General features: G+C 42.1%; 1 protein-coding gene across 5 annotated transcripts in view; it reads right to left on the reverse strand.

The window, feature by feature from the left end:
• The window catches only part of Anks1a (ankyrin repeat and sterile alpha motif domain containing 1A), a 143098-nt gene that overhangs the window by 94255 nt on the left and 30441 nt on the right, over positions 1–18402 (reverse strand). For all 5 annotated transcript variants that reach the window (XM_090355840.1, XM_090355841.1, XM_090355837.1 and 2 more), the window contains exon 2: positions 1458–1538. In XM_090355840.1, coding sequence (XP_090211966.1) covers positions 1458–1538 — 81 coding nt within the window. The remainder of the gene's footprint in view (positions 1–1457; positions 1539–18402) is intronic.

Raw genomic sequence — 18402 nt, forward strand, 5'->3', positions numbered from 1 at the left:
GGAAAGTAGTGAGGGCCTGCTCCCTGCTTTTAAAAATTTTAATTAAAAAAATTTTAGCTGAGCACGGTGGCTCACACCTATAATCTTAGCTACTCAGGAGGCTGAGATATGAGAATCACAGTACAAATCCAGCCCAGGCACTAAAATGTCCATGAGACTCTTAGCTCCAATTAATCACCAGAAAACCAGAAGTGGCGTTGTGGCTCTTTGGGGTAGGGCAGTAGCCTTGAGCTGAAGAGCTCAGAGATAACACCCAGGCCCAGAGTTCAAGTCACACAACCAAAGGAAAAAAAAAAAAAAAGAAAGAAAAGAAAATTAATTAAAAAGCCCTAACATAAACCCTAATATGAGAGACTGAGGGTGTGACTCAATGGTAGAGTACATGCATTGCATGTGCAAAGCCATCAGGGTCAATCCCCAGCATCAGAGAAATCAGTAACCCTCCTCATAAAACACCAAATGTCTACTGCTCACCACCTACAGTACTTCAACACCCTCTACTCGGTTACTGTGATTTCTGTTCTTCTGTACGCACCAAACACTCCTCATCCTCCCACACACACTTGTGTCCACAACTGTGCCTACCTTGTGCTGGGCCATCACAGCTCCCTTTCCTGAAGGCCGGAGCCCAAGCATTTAAGCCTCTGCCTCTCTCTCAAACTACCTGGCCTCATCCCTGTGACCACATATTTCAGAAAAATGTCATATTTCCAGATGAATGCCACCCAAGAATTCAGAACCTTCCTTATACTTAAGAAAATGAAATAGGCAATATTTATTATGTAGGTATGTATTTTCCCTAGCTCTTATCTACAGGGCTAACTTTAGGAAGGAAAATAATGAAAACAGAGACGTGGAGAAAAGGCAAGTTTCCCATGCCCGCTGAGTCGTTTGTTTATCAAGGAGTTAGTCTGCCAAGAGAACCCAACCCCCTTTTGGCCTGATCACATTAAATTTGCTCTCCATATTGCTAGCATTGCACTGGGTAGCACTGGAACCTTTCAGAGAAAAAAAGGCAAGCAGAAATAAAAGGCAAAATTCAATCTTTAGCTAAAAAACCTTTTTTTAGGGGGAAGGCATGCATTGAGAGTGGGAAAATTTCAGCTGGGCGCCAATGGCTCATGTCTGTAATCCTACCTACTCAGGAGGTTGAGATCTGAGGATCCCCAGCCCAGCATGAAAGTCTGGGAGACTCATCTCCAACTGACCACAAGGAAACCGGAAATAGTGCTGTGGCTCAAGTGGTAGATCACCAGCCTTGAGCTGAAGAGCTCGGGGACAAAGTTCAAGTCCCATGACTGAAGGGGGTTGGAGGGGGGGAATGGGAAAAAAATTCGGAATGGACTAAATTTAGTTTGTGTTTCTCTGTTTCACTGCTTAAGTAACGAAGGACAAGAGGAAGCGAAAGGACCCCCGGGCACCCAGAGCAGGCAGGAGCATAGCTCACTGGTACTTACTTATGACCATTCAGTGCAGCATGGTGCAGGGGTGTGTAGCCGGTGCTGTCAACACAGTTCACATTTGGCCCTCTCCACATGCTATCAGGGGGGAAAAAAAGGAAAAATTTCACAGGCTGAAGTCACAAACCAAATACTTGGAAACTCAGATACTTGGAAAAGATTTCTGTGTGGTCTTCGATCATATTAGAGGTCTTCCAAATGACAAGAATGAATACTACACAAGTGCATAGCCCAGAGGGTGTAAGGAATCAAGTACTAAGCCCACAGTGGCACCCCTGAGAGCTTGTTCTCACCTTTCCATCTGTACCCACAACTTACTCAGTTGAGGACTTATACCTCTGAGTGCTCCCCCTTCACTGGGAGGTTACTAAAGCATCATAAAGCAAACTACTCAGCCAGAGCTAGTACTGAGTGTCGTGTAGGGTAAGCACCCTCCCCATGCTGGAGACTGAGCCTAGAAAGAGACCACACTCAATGTAGACCATACAATCAACAGGATTCAACTAGCAATGGCCAACCAACACCAAGGAAGTACCAAGGTACACATGCCAAGATGCAACTGTCTTTCCAAGTACAACCAGCTCCAAACAATCATGGATCAAAAGTACTCAATAAAAAAATGCATCTGTTGAGGCTGGGGCATGGCCTAGCGGTAGAATACCTGTTTAGCATGCACAAAGCTCTGGATTCGATTCCCCTGGTATCACATACACAGAAAGGCCAGAAGCAAGTGGTGCTGTGGCTCAAGTAGTAGAGGGTAAGCCTTGAGAAAGCCCAAGGGCAGTGCCCAGGCCCTGAGCTCAAGCCCCAGAACTGGCAAAAAAAAAAAAAAAATGCATCTATGCTAAGCATATACAGACCTTTGCTTTCTTTTCATTCCTGAAACAGTACATTATAAAAACTGCTTGCAGGGCCCTTACATTGTATTACATACTATGAGTAATCTAGAGATAGCGTAAAATGTCTATGTATATGTGTATATATGAAAGACAGACACAAACAGAATGTGCATAAACTAACAAAATTTACCATGAGTGTTTTACCAAAGCAGGAATACAATTGGGAAACAAAAATAACACTTCATTCAATCTTCCAAAGCCTCAATAGGTCAGTTTTGAAAATATTAAGTAGCAGAGGACAGCCCAGTCACATCCAACATGCATTGTTCAGTATGTGAACACAGTACCTGCCTTTCAAATTTTACATACCTATTTTTTATGGTCCTTGGTCTCAAACCCTGAGAGTATTTCCATATTCAGAAATCACTGACAGTCAGCAGTAAAGTTATAAAGAATAGCCAGAAGAGCTTTTAGTACCAGATGTCAAAAGCACATTATTTATAATAGCATTTTGGAGCTAGACATCAGTAAAGAAATAATTGAAAATACACTAAGAACACTGAGTAACATATCATACACAGTGGTGCTTCTTTGCAACTAATACAGGAAGAAAGTATGTAAATGTTAAAAAGAAAAAAAAAATAAGGGGTTGAGAGTATGGCTTAGTGGTAGAGTGCTTGCCTAACATGCATGAAAGCCCTGGGTTTGATTCCTCAGTACCACATGAACAGAAAAAGCTGAAAGCTGGCCGGGAATTTGGCCTAGTGGTAGAGTGCTTGCCTAGCATGCATGAAGACCTGGGTTTGATTCTTCCGTACCACATACATAGAAAAAAGCTGGAAATGGTGCTGAGGCTCAAGTGGTAGAGCTCTAGCCTTGAGAAAGTCCAAGGACAGGCCCTGAGCTCAAGCCCAGGACTAGCCAAAAAAAAAAAAGAGAAAGAAAGAGCTGAAAGTGGCGCTGTGGCTCGAGTGGTAGAGTGCTAGCCTTGAGCAAAAGAAGCTCAGAGACAATGCCTAGTCCCTGAGTTCAGGCCCCGGAACTAGCAAAAGTGAAAATAAATATAAATACTGTAAAAGTGTCACTCAGAAATTCATAAGGACAATGGATCAAGTATACAAGTTTATTCCATATCCTGCCTCAGGTTTTATAAAGAAGACAGAAAATATATGCCACCCTACACTGATAGTGATGGACTCAGCCCAAGGAAAAAAAGAAAGATTTCTATCAAGTTATCAGTAATGCTGAGAAATTCTAAAAAGGCAGAAAGCATATAAGGTCAGATCTACAGAGACACATTCTAGAAGGATACAAATCACAATAATTACATGTTACTTTTCATCTGTCAGACTGGAAAAAAAATGAAAACAATGACATTATCAAGGGTTTCAAAGCAAACCCTCTTCAGCAGCAGCACTGGTATGAGGTAAAATTAGTAAATTCCTGTGGGAAGATAATCTGGTACATCTATCAAAACCAAAAATAGCATTTACTTTGAGCCAGCATTTCCACTTCCAGGCACCTATCCAAGAGAAAAATTTGTGCATGTACACAAAAAACATATGTTTGCACACAGGACTGTCTAAAATATTAGGAATAACCATAAAATAAAATATACCATTAAAGGATCAACAAAAGAAATGAAATGGAGAGAAGTTAGAAGCATATGTCCTATGTTTTGGGAAAGAGTTCCCAAAACACAGTGTGTTATGGGTAAGTGAAAATCAGAAGTTACTGTCCAGCCCACAGAATATGAGACCCTTTATTCATGAATATCCCTAACCCTCTGTGCACACCCCTCACCGCTCTGTGAATGGAGACTGGAAAATACCAAGAAATTCTAACAGCAAGTACCTCTGTGGAAGGAAATCTGCAGGAGATTTCCATGTTCTGCCCCCCATTCATTCTGTCTGGAACATTTACAGTGAAACTGTAATTCATGAAAGTCTTATATAATAATTCTAAAAGGGAACACAGTGACCAGAAGATGAAAAGTACATCAAGATGTTAGTAATACAATGTTGAATATATGGGACAGGTCAGGCATATTAATAAGTATGTAGATATTTGATTTTAAATCTTTGGATAAGTTTAAATTAAGAATAGTAGGAACGGGCCAGAAGTTTGGTCTAGTAGTGCAGTGCTTGCCTAGCATGCATGAAGACCCCGATTCAATTCCTCGGTACTGCATACATAGAAAAAGCCACAAATGGTGCTGTGGCTCAAGTGGTAGAGTGCTAGACTTGTGAAAATGCAAGAACAGTGCTCAGGCCCCAGGATTGACAAAAAAAAAAGGCTAAGCATTGGGGAAATTGTAAAGAACTCCTGCATACTTCCAATACATGAAAGTAGCATGTGATGAGAGGCCTCCTGGAGCAAAAACATGAAATCCTATCTTTAAAAAAAAAAAAATCTAAAAGAAAAAAATGGATGGAGACATGGCTCAAGTGGTAGAGCACTTACCTGATAAGCACAAGGCTCTGAGTTCACCCCCCAGCTCTGATAAAAAGGAATAAAAGGAAAAAGAGGGAAGGATAGAGGGAGAAGGGAGGTGGGAGGTGGGAGAATAAGGGGGGAGAGGGAGAGGGGAGGAGGAGGGAGGGAAGGAAATAGGTAAAATAGGAGGGGGAAGAGAAGGGAGATGGTTTATGTGTGTGTTTTGGTGCCCAGGATATTTGTTCACTGCCAGTAGAAGATGGCCAGTACAAGATGATGAGCTGAGGAACCGAAGCCTGGACCTCTACAGTGCTTTCCAACCTAGGAACTACAGACAGTTCTGTTTCTTTATTACACCTCATTTTCAGAAATCAAAACTTACGTCACTGTGCCTGACAATGAGGCAAGAAGGCTGGAATTAAAATGGAATCTAGAAAATCTAGGAGATACAGTTTTACTGTAAATTATCGTGTAAGACGGTTATTGTGTAGTAACATAAGTGCCACTAGGGCTCTAAAAGATTATTTGTTGGTAGGGTGCCAGCCAATAAGCTAAAGCATCAGGTACTGAGTTTGAGCCCCAATCTTGGGCAAAAAAGAAAAAAAATTATTTGCCCCAAATCAATGGCAGATCTAAAGCTCCCATTTATGGAGTTCTTGGCATCTAGCCATAGAAGAGACTTAATGATCTAACTGGAATGACAACATGAAGTAAATGCACATCAGTACAAAGCTTTACATAATTCAAAAGCAAAATGACCCAAATAAGCCAACAAGGGCTAAGAGATCGAAACATCAAGGGTGGGCAAGGAGAGCACAGGCCTGTCAACAGACAGCTTAGCCCACTAAGCTCAGCTCCTACCTCTGTAGAACCTCAACCCACTTCCAAAAGAATGTTAAAAACTAAGAGCTAAACTGCCCTTTATCTCAGCAAGGAGGAAAGATTCAGCAAATCTTCCAACATTCCTTTACCTCCACGACTGGTTTACAAATGGACATCCTATATTAGCATTAAAACTCCTTTAAAACTAGATAAATAAAGAAGAAAGAAACTGTCTTAAAACAACATCTCTGACCTTTCCCCTGTTTCTCCATATTTTTTTCTTAGTTATCATTTCCTTTAAAAAAAAATCTAGAAATTCTGGGGTCTGAGGAATATATTAAGCAAGCCCTAAGTGAAAATGGAGAAGTATAATCTCCCTGTGTGGAAATTTAGCTCTAGACAGGATGGTAGTAACATCCCCTCCACCCTAGTTTCTTCCTTTCTGGCAGCTCAAGAAAAGAACTATTTACAATTTAGGTCTTCCTCCCTATCACAGCTGGCCTAACAGGGCTTTTTAAAACAGTAAGTACCTAAGAACTACTCACTAAGAAACAAAAGCAGAATACAACATGCCAAAAGAACAAGAACAAAAAAGAAAAAAAAAAAAAAACACAGTTCACTGAATTCCTACAGAAAGTTTAATCTGTGTTATTCTACAGAAATGGTATTGCTGCCCTTAAATTGCTGAACAAACTTAGGACAACTGTGACCACCCTTAGAGAAGCCACATCAATCCTATGATGGAATTAGAAGTTAACTAGAAGTCTATGCTTTATATCAGTACATTAGACTTCAAACCCTCCCCCCTGTTGGGTACCAGTGGCTCACATCTATAATCTTAGCTACTCAGGAAGCTGAGATCTAAGGATCACAGTTAAAACCAGTCTTGGAAGATGCATCTTTCAGACTCTTATTTTCAATTAACCAGCAAAAAGCCAGAAGTAGAAGCATGACTCAAGTGATACATTACCATCTGTGAGTAAAACGCCAAGCAATCTGGGTGCTGGTGGCTCATGCCTGTAATCCTAGCTACTCAGGAAGCTGAGATCTGAGGATAATTCTAAATCAGCCTGGGCAGGAAAGTCCATGAGACTCTTAAGAAAATGCCTGACATGGCACTGAGGCTCAGGTGGTAGAGTGCTAACCTTGAGCAAAAGCAGCTCAGGGGCTGTGCCCAGGCCCTGATTTCAAGCCCCAGTACTGAGAGAGATTGCACACGCGCGCGCACACGCACACACGCGCACACACACACACACACACACACACACAACTTAATTTAATTTAAAAAACAAAGCAAAAAAAAAAAAAAAAACCTTTCCCTGCCACATATCAGGAGTGTGATCTTAAAACTATTCACAAATCCTCCAAACCACTGCTGCCTCGGCATCTATAGATTCTGTACTAACAAGTTCCAAGACTTCTTGGAAATTTTTTTTAAGCTTCAAGCAGTTTAATAGTAGCATTGGAAATGAGGAGTGAGAGTTAATGTGCCAAAAGAACCCACCTCAACTGCTTCAACATAATGGGGAACACAACAAGTGTTGCCCTTGAGTCTTAGAAGCACCAGTGTGGATTGAGAGGGGAAGACACTGGAAAGGCCAAGGGAAAGGGTGACTGACCCATGGCTCCTAAATCACACCTCAGGAGGCCTTAAATGGACTGCACACGGCAGGATTTGGAGGAACAATGAAGCATACACCATATGGTGAGCCAAGTAGGAAATGAGGTCCTAATTGAGAAGCACTTGGTCAACAGATCCTGTGAACACACACACACACACACACACACACACGCACGCACGCACGCACACACTCTCGCAAGTGGTGGGCCCTGTCCTCAGAGCTGGATGTGCAGATGAGAAGGCCTGAATTCTAAGGGCAAGGAGAGAGAAGCAACAGATAAATTAACTGGTGGCATGATATCAATTAGTGATCAGGTACCAAAAAAGAAGCAAAGGAAGGGATAAGGTTTTTGAGTTGGGTTTTAGATAAGGCCCCAAGAATGACCTCTCTGAGAAGGCGACCTTTGAAAAAGAGAACAGAAAGCAATGGAGAGGTGGGCCACATAGTATCAGCAGGACAGGCAGAGAACACAAAAGATTTTTAAAAATTCTTGAAGTCAGTGGCTATGATCCTGCAATCTAGCTATTCAGGAGGCTGAGAGCTGAGGACTGAGGTTTAAAGCCAGCTTGGGCAAAAAATTCTACTTCATAAGTAAGTTCAAATAACTTGCTCAATTTAACTTCAAATCACTTGCTGATTATTATACAACTAATTAAGTAAGAACTGAAATAGAATCCCACACTTGACTTCTGAGGCATGTTTCTTCCATTTCTCCTCAGACTCTTGACCTTGAAAGTTGAGAGAAAATAGCTTGTAGTTTTGTAGGTCTCTTCCTTCATTCTTCGTTCTCAGGAGGTCAAAGACTCTCAGAGCATTAGGTCTGGAAAAGGCCTTCCATATCAGACTAAGAAAAAAAGACAAGAGCAATAAACTCGAGGGGAAAGACAGTGGTTTAGGGCAGTGCTCCATCAATTTTTCATTAAGTCAGAAGGTCTAAACTGGAGTTTTTCTCATTAGGCGTTTTCTGCCAAAAGCTTCATTGGTATCTTCTTTAGATTCTTCCAAGTCAGATGCATCTCTGGAGCACTGGCAGCTTTCCAATACAGTAAGACATTGTTCACCGGCAGTCTAATTCAGAAAAAGACTCCATTGTATGTAAATGAACTCAATATATCTTTACCAAAATGCTTTTTATGTGTTTAATGGTTGAAGGTAAAAGCGGAGATAAGAAACATCTCCATTGTCAAAGAAGATTGTAACCTTTGAAGAAGGACAAAACTTATACAAACTCAGCCAGACAAGGTGGCTTACGCCAGTAATCCTAGCTAATCAGGAGGCTGAGATCTGAGGATCCTGGTTCAAAGCCAGCTCAGGCATGCAAGTTCTTAAGATTCTTATCTTCATTTAACCACCAGAAAATGGGAAGCGATGCTGTGGCTCAAGGGGTAAGGCAGTAATCTTGAGCTGAAGAGCTCAGGCCCAGAGTTAAGAAAGAAAGAGAGAGAGAGAGAGAGAGAGAGAGAGAGAGAGAGAGAGAGAGAGAGAGAGAGAGAGAGAGAGAGAGAGAGAGAGAGAGAGAGAGAGAGAGAGAGAGAGAGAGAGAGAGGGAGGGAGGGAGGGAGAGAGAGTGGCTTAGTGGTTGAGTGCTTGCCTAGTATGCATGAAGCCCTGGGTTCAATTCCTCGATACCACATAAACAGGAAAGACTAGAAATGGTGCTGTGGCTCAAATGTAGAGTGCTAACCTTGAGCAAAAGAAGCTCAGGGAGAAGCCAGACTTGGTGGTTCACACCTGTAATCCTAGCTACTCAGGAGGCTGAGATCTGAGGATCGTGGTTCAATGCCAGCCTGGGCAATATACAAAGTCATGAGATTCTTATCCCCAATTAATCACTAGAAAACGGGAAGTGGGCTGTGGTTCAATGGTAGGGCAGTAGCCTTGAGCTGTAGAGCTCAGGGACAGCACCCAGGCCAGAGTTCAAGCCCCATAACCAACCCCAAACAAAAAGAAACTCAGGGACAATGTCCAGACCCTGAGTTCAAGCCCCAAGACTGGCTAAAAAGGAAGAGGAGGAAGGGAAGAAAGGAGAGAGGGAGAGAGAGAGGGAGGGAGGGAGGGAATATGAGCACTTACATTTTAAGTCACTTCCAGTTTACAATTCTGTATAAACTACAGTGTGTCAGGCAGAGTGAAGAATGAGGCCAGGCAGGGTATGGGGACTTAAAACATAGGGGATGTGTGAAGTGGGCAAACACACCTGCATAACAGTACTGAGTATGACCTCACTTCTGTACCGTTTGCCTAAGCTTATACTAACACACCAAACTGCTAAGACTGATTAGTCTGGGAGTGAAACATCTATTACTTTTCTAATAAAAACACACGGCCAGACTTTCTCCTTCACCAAAGTTGACAAAGTCAAACTTCCTTGAGTCATTTTTTACTAAAACTTGACCTTAGTCCCACAGGCCTTATGAGCCAGTTTCAGCAAGAATCCTGCTAAGTAAGGTCAAGAGTATCTGCCCCTTGATATCTGATCAAGTTCCTTCCAAAACATGCTTTCTGCGCCACCCCCACCAGGTGTTATCTAAGTTCTTGATCTATCTTGACCTAGAATCCAGCTGGTTCAGTTTAGCAAGAATCTCCCTACACTAGACATCTCTATGCAATCTTCCATCCATAGACTTTCACCCTGTTCCTTGGCCTTAAACCTCCAGGCTTTGCTGTATTTGGAGTTAAGCCTGGTTGTGCACTTGCACTTTCCTTTCTCTTTCCCTCCTCCCTTTTTTCTCTCTCCCTACCGACTACTGCAATATGAACGGTCTTCACCCGAATGTTTCTCTACAACATACAACACACACACACACACACACACACACACACACACACACACACACACACACACACACACACAAGCTAGTTCTAATCCATAGAGACTTAGGCTTCTTCTTGTTATTCTTGTAGAGATTCATTAGAGTTCCTATAGGAAAGGTCCTGGAGAACATATATTTCTGGGTCTGGCTTCCTTTTTAAACAGAGACGCTGCCTGTGGTTTTGGATTTTTCCAGCCTCTGGAGGAGAAAAATCAATCTCCCTTTCCTCCTTCACTTCTGAAGGGAGCACTTCAATTATAGTAGCTAAAAGGCGAGCAGCCCTAGGACTTCAGTACAGTCCCTGGGAAGGTACCAAATGGCTCAGGGATTCCAAAGGCTAGTGAATTTTAGAAGATGCTGCAGGAACTGTATGCAGCTATTTTGTAGTACCAGTTTAAATGATAGCTGAGGTTACCAAATCCCAGGTATAAAGAATGAGTGAAAGGTTAAGTCTATGCCTATGGGCTTTGCAAAAAGCACTCCGCGGATGGAGGCATACCCCTAAAGTGGAGCTGACTCTGACCTGCCCAGTACCTAGTCCACAGCAGTGGACTCCTAATCAGTGCCATAATGTCCTATGAACTTAGAAGGTCGGGGTGGCAAAGGGCTCCCTTCTCAGTAATCTCCTCTGACACATTATTTCCTTGCTAAAAGTTACATTCAGTTCAGGAAGGAGCCATCGTGATTATTTCTGAAAATACACACAGGTTCTATAGATCAAATTTTCCTGCTTTAAGCTTTTCTGTTGAAACTAATTTTTAAAGAAGTTATTTCTCCATAATTTAGTAAGCTACTCAGATGTACCTTCCCTTCGTAAAGATAACTAAACAAGGTAAATTACTCTGGAACACACACACACACACACACACACACCTATAGCTATAACTAAGTCCAGGTTTTTCTTTGGCTCTATTTGTAATATGTTTAAATTTAGCTTAATCCCAGGGTCGGTCTAGGAGCGCTACTAAAATCTGTGTTTAATCAATGTCCAAATCTGCTCTATTTGTCAAATTCTTTTACCAATTTTCTGAAAAGAAACACAGTACCTTGTCCTTGGAGTCTTTCTGAAAGTAAGCCCTCACTTTGGCAAACATCTGGCTAAAAAGCAGCCCCATATTATATCATATCTCCCAACCGAGAAGTAAAAGGCTTCATCGCAAGGATTATAAAATAAACTACTTTCCAGACTAGAACACTTTCCCATAAATAGCTTTCTTGAGTTTAAATTTACAAGAGGCAGTGATTTATAACAACAAAGTTTCATATATCAAAGAACAAGTGGAAAGTCCTGTCACTTGCTAGTGGCTAGAGCACAAAGAAATCCAGAAATCTTTAATGAGTCTAGTAGATGTGTATGTGTGTGTGTGTGTGTGTGTGTGTGTGTGTGTGTGTGTGTGTGTTCACCATAATAGTTGCCTAGTTAGTTCTATTTCCCATACCAAATAGTAAAATAAGACTGTTTCACACTTGATACTAAACTTCAAGACTTACTATAAAGCTATAGTAATCAAGACACACTGGTATTGGTAAAATAATAGATTGATAAAATACAAGAAATTAGGCTGGGAAGATGGCTTGGTGGTAAGAGTGCATGCCTACCATGCATGAAGCCTTGGGCTGGATTCCTCAGTATCACATAAACAGGAAAAGCCAGAAGTGGTGCTATGACTCAAGTGGTAGAGTGCTAGCCTTGGGCAAAAAGAAGCTCAGGGACAGTATCCAGACCCTGAGTTCAAGCCCCAGAACTAGTTTAAAAAAAAAAAAAGAAAAGAAAGAAAGGAAGGAAGGAAGGAAGGAAGGAAGGAAGGAAGGAAGGAAGGAAGGAAGGAAGGAAAAAGAAAGAATACAAGAAATCACCTAAAATCAGACCCCACATAAGTACCACCAACTGACAAAAGAGCAAAGGCATTCAGTGGAAAAAAGGTAGTAATTGAGACAACTGGAAATCCACATGTAGAGAAAGAAATCTAGACATGTAACTTACATCTTTCATAAAAACTTGCTTAAAGGGATAAAAGACCTAAATGTAGAGTGAAAAGCTATAAACCTTCTAGAAGACTGGAAAAGAAAAAGCTTAGGTGATCTAAGGAATGCTGATAATTTTTTAGATATACCATCAAAGGTGAGAACCATAACAGAAGAACTTGATAAACTGGACTTCATGACTGACCAAAAAAAAAAAAGTGCATATCTGCTTTGAAGAACTGGAGAGCTTTACTTTTTTCTTTTTTGGTCAGTCATGGGGCTTGAATTCTGGGTCTGGGCACTGTCCCTGAGCTCTTCAGCTCAAGGGTACCACCCTACCCCTTGAGCCACAGCACCACTTCCAGTTTTTCTAATGGTTAATTGGAGATAAGAGTCTCAGGGACTGGCTTTGAATGGTGATCCTCAGGCTCCTGAGTAGTTAGGATTACAGGTATGAGCTACCACGTCCAGCTTCTTTGTGCTGGACTAGCACTCTACCACTTGTGCTACAGCACCAGTTACTGGTTTTGAGTGGTTAATTGGAGACAAGAGTCTCACAGGGACTTTTCTTCCCAGGCTAGCTTAGAAACTGTCATCCTCATAGCTCAGCCTCCTGAGTAGCTAATAGCTAGGATTATAGGCATGAGCCACCAGCACTCAGCTGGGACAGTTCTGTTAGAAAGCTAAATGTGCGCTTACCGTGGCATTCATGGGAGAATGATGAAAGGTCCAACATTGATCAAGATGCATTATACTCATAAATGGACATGTTGAATTGTAACCCTTCTGTACTACTACTTAAAGATAAAAAAAATTATAATAAAAATTGTCAGAGAGACAGAAGGGAGAGGGATTTTATAGATTTTAATATGACTCCATTTTATCAGAAAGACAGATTTTAATAATATATATATATATATATATATATATTTGTTGGCACAGGGGTTTGATCTCTGGATTTTGTACTAGCTTTCTACCAACTTGAGTTACAACTCCATCCCTAAAGGATATTTTTATTTGGGGAAATGTTAGAATTAATACTACTACTAATCATGGTTCATTCAATTTTATATGTAAAATACAGAAAAGACTATATAAGTATCTTCAAGAAAAAAGTCTTTAATTATACAAAATGATGCAAATTGGGGCCAGGAGCATGGCCTACTGGTAGAGTGCTTGCCTAGCATGCATGAAGCTCTGCATTCGATTCCTTGGTACCACACACATACACACACACAAGAGCCAGAAGTAGTGCTGTGGTTCAAGTGGTAAAGCGCTAGTCTTGAGAAAGTCCAAGGACAGTGCCCAGGCACTGAGTTCAAGCCCTAGGACTGGTTAAAAAATAAAAGATGCAAATTAGCCCAGGTTTTTCATTTTCCTCATATGTGCCAAGTGCAAAGTCCTGCCTGTCCTTGGAGGATAAAGGCCATTTGGAGCCTATTCCCCTGAACACTCTGCACACTGATGAATTAAACTTGTCAAAAGAAACGACGAAAACCAGCACATCGGGGGCTTCCCGGATCCATCTTCAGGTCAGTGAACTATACTGGTGGTCAAGAGTGCTCGGCAAGATAAGGAATGGATAATTCATCTTCTCATTGACTGCTCAATGTAGGGACAGTTGTTTTCCAGGGTTCACTGTGGAATCTCAACTTGAGAGACAGAAGGTACTCAACAGACAGCATAAACATTCTGTTCTTAAATCCACATAGCTGGCTTGTCCTGAAAGACAAGTGCACAGTTCTGAAATGCCAACTCTGGAAATGGGAGCAGCAGTGGCCAGATCAACCAGACCACGATGGCACAGCCGCTGCCCACAAGTGCAGGGAGCAAAAGTCCTATTTCTTACATGAGCACCATGAGAAATGGCCACAGAAACAGAAAATGCATTGAAGCTCATGTCTGCTGTGGCTCCGTTTTGGACCACCATCTATGGACATTTTTTTCCCTTCGCAGACTGGGGGAACCATTAACAAATGCCATGTGAATAGATTAAAAGCATTAGCCATCCTTAATACAGTCCCAAATGTTTGTTTGTTTACTTATGAGCTAAAGGCAGAAGTTAACTACTACAGCATTGTGCATTTCCCAATATTGCTAAAAAAGAAAACACAACTGGCCAGGCGCTGGTGGCTCACACCTGTAATCCTAGCTACTCAGGAGGCTGAGATCTGAGAATCCTGGTTCAAAGCCAGCTCAGGCACCAAATTCCATGAGACTTTTTTTTTTTTTTTTTTGGTGGGTCCTGGGGCTTGAACTCGGCCTAGGCGCTGTCCCTGAGCTCACTTCCCATTTCCTAGGGGTTAACTGGAGATAAGAGTCTCGGGCTCTTTTGTGCTAGGGCTGTCTTTGAAGCTTGATCCTCAGATCTCAGCCTCCTGAGTAGCTAGGATTACAGGTGTGAGCCTCCCCGGCTCCAGCACCAGCATGCACCGCACCATGAGACTCTTATCTCCATTTAAACAAAAAACCAGAAGTGATGCTGTGGCTAAAGTGGTAGAACAATAGCTTTGAGCTGAAGAGCTCAGAAAAGTACCTTGGCCCAGAGTTCAAGCCCAACGAACAACCAAAACAAAGCAAAACATAAACTGAGACTCAAAAGAAAATCAAAAGCCTAAAACCAGAGTTCTAAGCCTTTAGGTAGCCTAATACCCAATGTTTTCACAACAAAAAAAATGCATAATTCTCAGGACAGTTAGTTACTATTCTAACGCTGTGACTATTCCTGCATTTCTAAGATGCACTTTTTATAAAGCTTCCAAACTCAGAGGGACAACAAGCCAACAAGTTAGAAAACATTGGGGTATCCAAAATACTAGTGAACTAAAACTAAGTAAAAGTAAAAATCCAGATGAGACAGAAATGGAGTTCTCAGAGGAAGGATGGAAGAATATATTAAGTATGTATCACAGCCATCAGTGACCAAAGAACAGCACATTACTCATAAAGGGCGGTTACTTGGGGTTCACAAGAAACCACAATATATCCAGACATCCATGGAGATACGTTCCAAGATCCCAATGGATGCCAAGGCAAGGGCAATGGCAATGACAGGGGCCCTTTCCACAAAACCATTTCACCCCATTCCATAGCTTCCTCTTTGGAGAAAAGTACAGACATCCTCCCTGCCCTCTTATTCTAAAATAAACAGATAAATAAGACTGAATTGTTTAGGGCCAGTTGAGTAAGTCTAAAAGGATTGTTCCCAATCTGCTTAATGCTTAAAATTCTTCTAAGGGAAAGAAAAGCCTTTTAAACTGTAATTAGAAATAAATGGCTTAAAATGTGCTTTAAAAGGGGTAGGAAGTAAAAGCATTTGATTGACTACATTTAACTTAATTATGAATAAATGCCCTAACAGACTTCCTATCTCAGATGAAGGGGATGAGAAGGAGAAAACAGGTGCCCTAAATGGAAAAGAGGTCTTTACAGAGAAACGCTGTAGGACCTTCATTTAAGTGAGCCTCAATGACACAAAAAGAAAGAGTCCATGCAATGAGCAGGACAAAGTTATAAAACAAAGTGATGAGGTAGCCGTTTTGGTCAGGTACTTAGGACCTTATTTTAATAGCTGCTCCTTTATGACAGCATAAAGACTGTTGCCAGAGTCTGATCATTAATGATCCACTCCAAAACCTCTGGTATCAACCCTTCTACCTTCAGAACAAAGCTACATAACCCAGGCAAGGACTGTGTGGGCCATGCACAATGCTTTCCCAACACCATCTGTACTACTACTCATACGTGATAGCAAACTTATCTATTCTCCAAACATGTCACACAGCTTCTGCCTTCCCCACCAACTCTTTCTCCCTGCTGCCAGGCCTCAAGTGGCCTTCAAAGGCCACAGCCACAGTCCCCATATCTTCTCTAGTCCACTACCCACAGAAACAAGGCCTGCCATATGCTGGGCACCCTGCCTAAGGCTAAACCCACAGGCCAGTACCCACCCCCATACCCATGGAGGAAGTGTTCCAACATCCCAGTGGATCTCTGAAACTTCATTAGTACTGAACCCTATCAGTACTGTACTTCTCCTACACATAAATATGAAGTCTAATACTGAGAAACTAATGATAGCAACTAATGCAAAAACAAAACAAGTATTACAATATATTGAGAGGGCAGCTATTTAAACTCATGTATTGTTAATTTCCATTTACTGCTTTTGGACTGTAACTGACCCTGTAAGAAGCAAAAGGTGGATAAGGAAAAACGACTGTGTATATTGCTTATTCTTTGCCTCTAGGCTGTGAAGCAGGTGCTTCTTCTATTTAGTAGGGGAAAAAAATAAAGTCTTGGAGGAATGGACTATCTCACCCAAGGACCTTACAATAAAGAATGCAGGCACAAATCACCTAATGCCAGGTGAAGTGTTCTAAGGAATGTGTGCTTTGGAGATTATAGTATAGGTATGTAAACATCACAGACAATGTCTGCATATACCTAGATGGGATTAGTCCATCATCTGATAGAAGTGGCAGCTGTGGCAGGTTTGTTTACACCAGCATCAACACACGTGAGTGCTTCCTGCTGCACTTTTCCAATGGCTTCATCCCAGCCAGGAATCAGGAGTTTCTCGGCTCACTGAGACCTCTAGGGTCGTGGCTGTGTGTACAGCATGTGACTGTTCCATGGAGGAACAGGCAGGGGGATCTTGAGTTTCAAGACAGCTTGGGTTACATATGAGGATGATTTGGAGTTTTCCCCCTTGATCTGAGAGAAATGGAAAAAACTTGGAAGATAATAACCACAAATGACTGTCCAGGGCCATCCTCAGTTGGCGTGCATTTACCAGCCTCCCTTGGCAGCCCAACCTTGAGTGTTCTTATTTGTGCCAAGGTGCTATGGCAGGCCAGGCATTCTGCAGTCCTCACCACCATGGCCTGAGGTCAGAACTGGCTGGTACCCTACAGATCAGAGTATGCCAAGCACACTAGGACAAGTTCTAGACACTCCAGTAGCCCAGCCCATCTGCCAGTTCCATCAGCACTGCCCTAGAGAGGCAGATGAAACAGAATGCACCTTTCTTCCAAGGCATACTTATATTGCAGGTGCCCAGGCACCTCTGGGCTCTTGACTGAGTTTAAAAATAGGAAGCAAGTAAAGCTACGGGAAAGAGGAGTCCAATCTTGAGCAGTCCTCTATCTCATATTCATGTGCAAATGACAAAGTCTGCCATCAGCAAGTCTCAGCTCCCTCCATCCCATCTCAGCAGTTTTTAATGCAAACTAACATCAAAGCACTCTGCTTCTGATTTGAAAGCTAGGACATTAAAATACAAACCAGTATGTCCTTGGGCAGAGAAGTACCAAAGTGAAGTCAGATCTACAGGTAAACACATCCAATAGTCACAATTCAAAAGATCTTCTTAGGGATTGGGAGTTTGGCCTAGTGGTAGAGTGCTTGCCCAGCATGCACAAAGACTGGAGTTCGATTCCTCAGTACCACAGACATAAGAAAAAAGCTGGAAGTGGTGCTGAGGCTCAAGTGGTAGAGCTCTAGCCTTGAGAAAGTCCAAGGACAGTGCTCAGGCCCTGAGCTCAAGCCCAGGACTGGCAAAAAAAAAAAAAAACTTTTTACATTGGGGTGAAGCAGTGGCCTCAACTGACGGCTGCTGTTTGTTTGCTTGCTTGCTTGCTTGCTTGCTTGCTTGATTTTGTTGGCCATGGGGCTTGAATTCTGGGCCTGGACACTATCCCTGAGTTCTTCAGCTCAAGGCTACTGCCCTACCCCTTGAGCCACAGCACCACTTCCATTTTTCTGGTGGTTAATTGGAGATTAATGTTTTATGGACTTTAGCGCTCAAGCTGGCTTTGAACTAGGATCCTCAGATCTCGGCCTTCTGTGTAGCTAGGATTACAGGAGTGAGCTAAACTAAAGAGCAAAGAAACCTGAGCAGCCCATGTTTGAAATAACCAGAAAAGGAACTAACCCACAGCATTTCATTTCTGAAATAAAACGGGAAGAGAGAAAAAAGTAAGGTTGTGGTGAGGATGAAAGGAGAGAATAAGGCAAGATTGTTTTGACTGAAGGTGTAGACAGGGGTTTGTTGTTGTTGTGTTGTTTTTATATACCTCAGCCAAGAGAAACAGGTTTCTCATGTGTAAGAGCAAGGGCACCTTGGCTCAGAGCCAGCTGTCACATAGCCCAGTTTCCAACACTGGGAGAGCCAAAATGGCAAGGATTTTATTTCTGTATGAGTTTCCGGGAAAAGGGCTATAGACAAAACCCCTGAGCTTGGTGGAATGCAAATGAGAACGTGACCAGGCAGAAGCCTAGACAACACCAAAACCACTTAAAGCCAAAAAGATCTAGGCAAGTGCCATAGTTAAATTATAATGACTCAAACACCCATTTCATCTCATTGTTCTAAGTATTCTGGGAACTCAAATGAATGCTTCCTTCCTTAGGAAATGAATGCTTCCTTCCTTCAGGAAAAATG

The sequence above is a fragment of the Megascapheus bottae genome, chromosome 22 (genome assembly GCF_031878675.1).
Source record: "Megascapheus bottae isolate mThoBot1 chromosome 22, mThoBot2.hap1, whole genome shotgun sequence".
NCBI classification, from domain to species: Eukaryota; Metazoa; Chordata; class Mammalia; order Rodentia; family Geomyidae; genus Megascapheus; species Megascapheus bottae.